At 45.6% G+C, this 4,230-nt stretch overlaps 1 protein-coding gene across 1 annotated transcript; it reads left to right on the top strand.

Annotated features, from left to right (window-relative positions):
• Positions 1 to 709: 709 nt before the first annotated feature.
• Positions 710 to 2,173, top strand: LOC119810110 (dual specificity protein kinase CLK2-like). The gene is given in 3 exon segments (XM_038323440.1): positions 710 to 940; positions 942 to 1,890; positions 1,893 to 2,173. Coding segments are annotated over 3 exon segments (1,461 nt in total).
• Positions 2,174 to 4,230: the final 2,057 nt, after the last annotated feature.

Genomic DNA, 4,230 nt, shown 5'->3' with positions numbered 1-4,230 from the left:
GAGCTCAGTCCAGTGCTCCAATATGGGTCTCTGTCTCTATCTCCATCCCTCACCAGATGAAGGATCTACGGTGATATGCAAGATATTCATCAGTGTGTCTATGGAAGAAGACCAGTTCAGGCACCCTCTCCTCTGCTGCCCACGGACCTAGTTGGGGAAATCCCCTTTGACACCTGGGAACCCCTCTAGAGCCAAGACTCTAGCCAATCCTAAAATGGCTCCCTTGGTTAGGATAACTTCTTCCCTGCTCCCATATCTACCACGAGGGGTGCCTCCACCCACGGAGACAGTGGTACTGATCTAATGGGAGCTCACCAAGGCCAGCTGGACTGGGTCTGAACGAGCATGTGATCAAACCCGACTCTCTGAATGTGGCTGACAATGAGGGTGGACCGAGAAGCCAATGATAATGACACTGGATTTTGATTCTACTGCATGTACTGGCTTTTTGAGAGCCTAGTCTGTTTGGATGCACACCTTCCTAGACCTGGATGGTGGGGGGCCTTAGACTTCCCACAAGGCAGGGCACCCTGACTTCTCTTAGGACTGGGGAGAGCGAGGGGGAGGGGGAGTGGGAGGAGTGAGAGGGAAAAGGGAGGATGGGAGGAGGTGGAAATGTTGAATAAATAAATTTAAAAAAAATAAAGTAAAGGCCGCCGCCATCACGGACTTCCTGTGGGACAAGCGCACGGGCCTCGCCGCCAGAACGATGCCTCATCCCCGAAGGTACCATTCCTCAGAGCGCGGTAGCCGGGGGAGTTACCATGAACGCTATCGGAGCCGAAAGCATAAGCGAAGGCGGCAGCGGAGGGAGGACAGCTATCACGTTCGGTCCCGAAGCAGCTATGATGATCACTCATCTGACCGGCGGGTTTATGATCGTCGGTACTGCGGCAGCTACAGACACAATGACTATAGCCGGGATCGAGCAGAGGCCTACCTACTATGACACAGACTTTAGGCATTCCTATGAGTACCATCGGGAGAACAGCAGTTACCGAAGCCAGCGCAGCAGCCGGAGGAAGCACAGACGGCGGAGGAAACGTAGCCGCACATTCAGCTGTTCATCTTCACACAGCAGCCGGAGAGCCAAGAGTGTAGAGGACGACGCTGAGGGCCACCTCATCTACCACGTCGGGGACTGGCTACAAGAGCAATATGAAATTGTAAGCACCTTAGGAGAAGGGACCTTTGGCCGCGTCGTGCAGTGTGTGGACCATCGCAGGGGCGGAGCAAGAGTTGCCCTGAAGATCATTAAGAATGTGGAGAAGTACAAGGAAGCAGCCCGACTAGAAATCAACGTGCTAGAGAAAATCAATGAGAAAGACCCCGACAACAAGAACCTCTGTGTCCAGATGTTTGACTGGTTTGACTACCATGGCCACATATGTATCTCCTTTGAGCTTCTGGGCCTTAGCACCTTCGATTTCCTCAAAGACAACAACTACCTGCCCTACCCCATCCACCAAGTGCGCCACATGGCCTTCCAGCTCTGCCAGGCCATCAAGTTCCTCCATGATAACAAGTTGACACACACGGACCTCAAACCTGAAAATATTCTGTTTGTGAATTCAGACTACGAACTCACCTACAACCTAGAGAAGAAGCGAGATGAGCGCAGTGTGAAGAGCACAGCTGTGCGGGTGGTAGACTTCGGCAGTGCCACCTTTGACCATGAGCACCATAGCACCATTGTCTCCACCCACCATTACCGGGCCCCAGAGGTCATCCTTGAGTTGGGCTGGGCACAGCCATGTGATGTGTGGAGCATAGGCTGTATCATCTTTGAGTACTACGTTGGCTTCACCCTCTTCCAGACCCATGACAACAGAGAACATCTAGCCATGATGGAAAGGATCTTGGGTCCTATCCCTTCTCAGATGATCCGAAAGACAGAAAACAGAAATATTTTTATCGGGGTCGCCTGGATTGGGATGAGAACACATCAGCTGGGCGCTACGTGCGTGAGAACTGCAAACCACTGCGGCGCTATTTGACCTCAGAGGCAGAGGAACACCACCAGCTCTTCGATCTGATTGAAAGCATGCTAGAGTATGAACCTGCTAAGTGGCTGACCTTAGGTGAAGCCCTCCAGCACCCTTTCTTCGCCTGCCTTCGGACTGAGCCACCCAACACCAAGTTGTGGGACTCCAGTCGGGATATCAGTCGGTGACAATATCCCTTTGTCTTTGGACCCTCCTGCTGTTTGTGTAGCAGTGGGTGTCCAGTCCAGGATACTGGTGCTTTTTTATACATGAAAACAGAGCCAGAACTCAGCCCTCTCCTGCCCTTGGCTCCTTTATACCTGTAAATATGTGAAATAGTGTATATAATGACAGAACTTGTACTTGTCACTTCAACTCCTGCCTTGTATAGACTGCTCTTTACACTTCCAACCGCATCTGCCTCTCATGTGGAGTTGATGTGGGCAGAGTGAGGTAACCAGGTGGTGTCTACCCCATGTTTTATAAGGGATTTTGTACAGTCTTTGTGAAATAAATGCTTCATCTGACCCCCCCCAAAAATAAAGTAAAATAAAAAATACTCAATAAAATACTAGCAAATTGAATCCAAGAAAACATCAGAACCATCATCCGCCACGATCAAGTCAGCTTCATTCCAGAGATGCAAGGATGGTTTAACATACGAAAACCTGTCAACGTAATCCACCATATAAACAAACTGAAAAATAGAAACCACATGATCATCTCATTAGATGCTGAAAAAGCCTTCGACAAAATATAACATCCCTTCATGATAAAGGTCTTAAAAGAGAGAGCAGAGATACAAGGAACATACCTAAACATAATAAAGGCAATATACAGTAAGCCAACAGCCAACATAAAACTAAATAGAGAGAAATTCACAGAGATCCCACTGAAATCAGGAACAAGACACGGTTGTCCACTCTCTCCATATCTATTCAGTAGAGTTTTTGAGGTCCTAGCTAGAGCAATAAAACACCAAAGAAAGATCAAGAGTATACAAATCAGAAAAGAAGAACTCAAACTCTCACTGTTTGCTGATGATATGATAGTTTACCTAAGTGACTACAAAATTCTACCAAGGAAATTCTACGACTCATAAACACTTTTAGTAATGTAGCAGGATACAAGATTATACCAAAAAAGTCAGTAGCCCTCCTGTACACAGATGATAAGTGGGCTGAGAAAGAAATCAGAGAAACATCACCCTTCACAACAGCCACGAATAGCACAAAATATCTCTGAGTAACTCTAACCAAACAAGTGGAAGATTTGTATGACAAGAGCTTTACATCTTTGAAGAAAGAAATTGAAGAGGACACCAGAAAGTGGAAAGATCTCCCAAGCTCTTGGTTAGGTAGAATTAACATAGTAAAAATGGCAATCTTACCAAAATTACAGATTCAATGCAATGCCCATCAAAATCTCATCAAAATTCTTCACAGAACTCAAAAGAACGGTACTCAGCTTCATAAGAAAAAGCAAAAAACCCAGTATAGCCAAAACAATCCTGGGCAATAAGGCAACTTCTGGAAGCATCACAGTCCCTGACTTCAAGCTCTGCTACGGAGCTACAGTACTGAAAACAGCCTGGTATTGGTATAAAAACCAACAGGAGGACCAATGGAACAGAATCGAGGACCCAGATATTAATCCACACACCTAAAAACACCTGATTTTTGACAAAGAAGCAAAAAAAAATCAAGTGGAAAAAAGAAAGTATATTTAACAATTGGTGCTAGCATAACTGGATATCAACATGTAGAAGAATGAAAATAGTTAGATCCATATCTATTACATGGCACAAAACTCAAGTCCAAATGAATCAAAGACCTCAGCATAAAGCCAGCCACACTGAACCTCATAGAAGAGAAAGTGGGAAGTATACTTGAGCGCATTGGCACAGGAAACCACTTCCTAAATATAACTGAGAGAAACAATTAATAAATGGGACCTCCTGAAACTGAAAAGCTTCTGTAAAGCAAAGGGCATGGTCAACAAGACAAAACAGCAGTATGGGAAAAGATCTTCACTAACCCCACATCAGACAGAGGACTGATCTCCAAAATATACAAAGAACTCAAGAAATTGGTCATCAAAAAAAGGATAATCCAATAAAAAAAATGGAGTACAGACCTAAATAGAGAACTCTCAACAGAGGAATCTAAAGTGGCTGAAAGACAGTTGAGGAAATGCTCAACATCCTTAGCCATCAGAGAAATGCAAATCAAAACAACTCTGAGAT

This window comes from Arvicola amphibius, chromosome 3 (assembly GCF_903992535.2).
Source record: "Arvicola amphibius chromosome 3, mArvAmp1.2, whole genome shotgun sequence".
NCBI classification, from domain to species: Eukaryota; Metazoa; Chordata; class Mammalia; order Rodentia; family Cricetidae; genus Arvicola; species Arvicola amphibius.
This window is presented reverse-complemented; position numbering and strand designations above follow the sequence as displayed.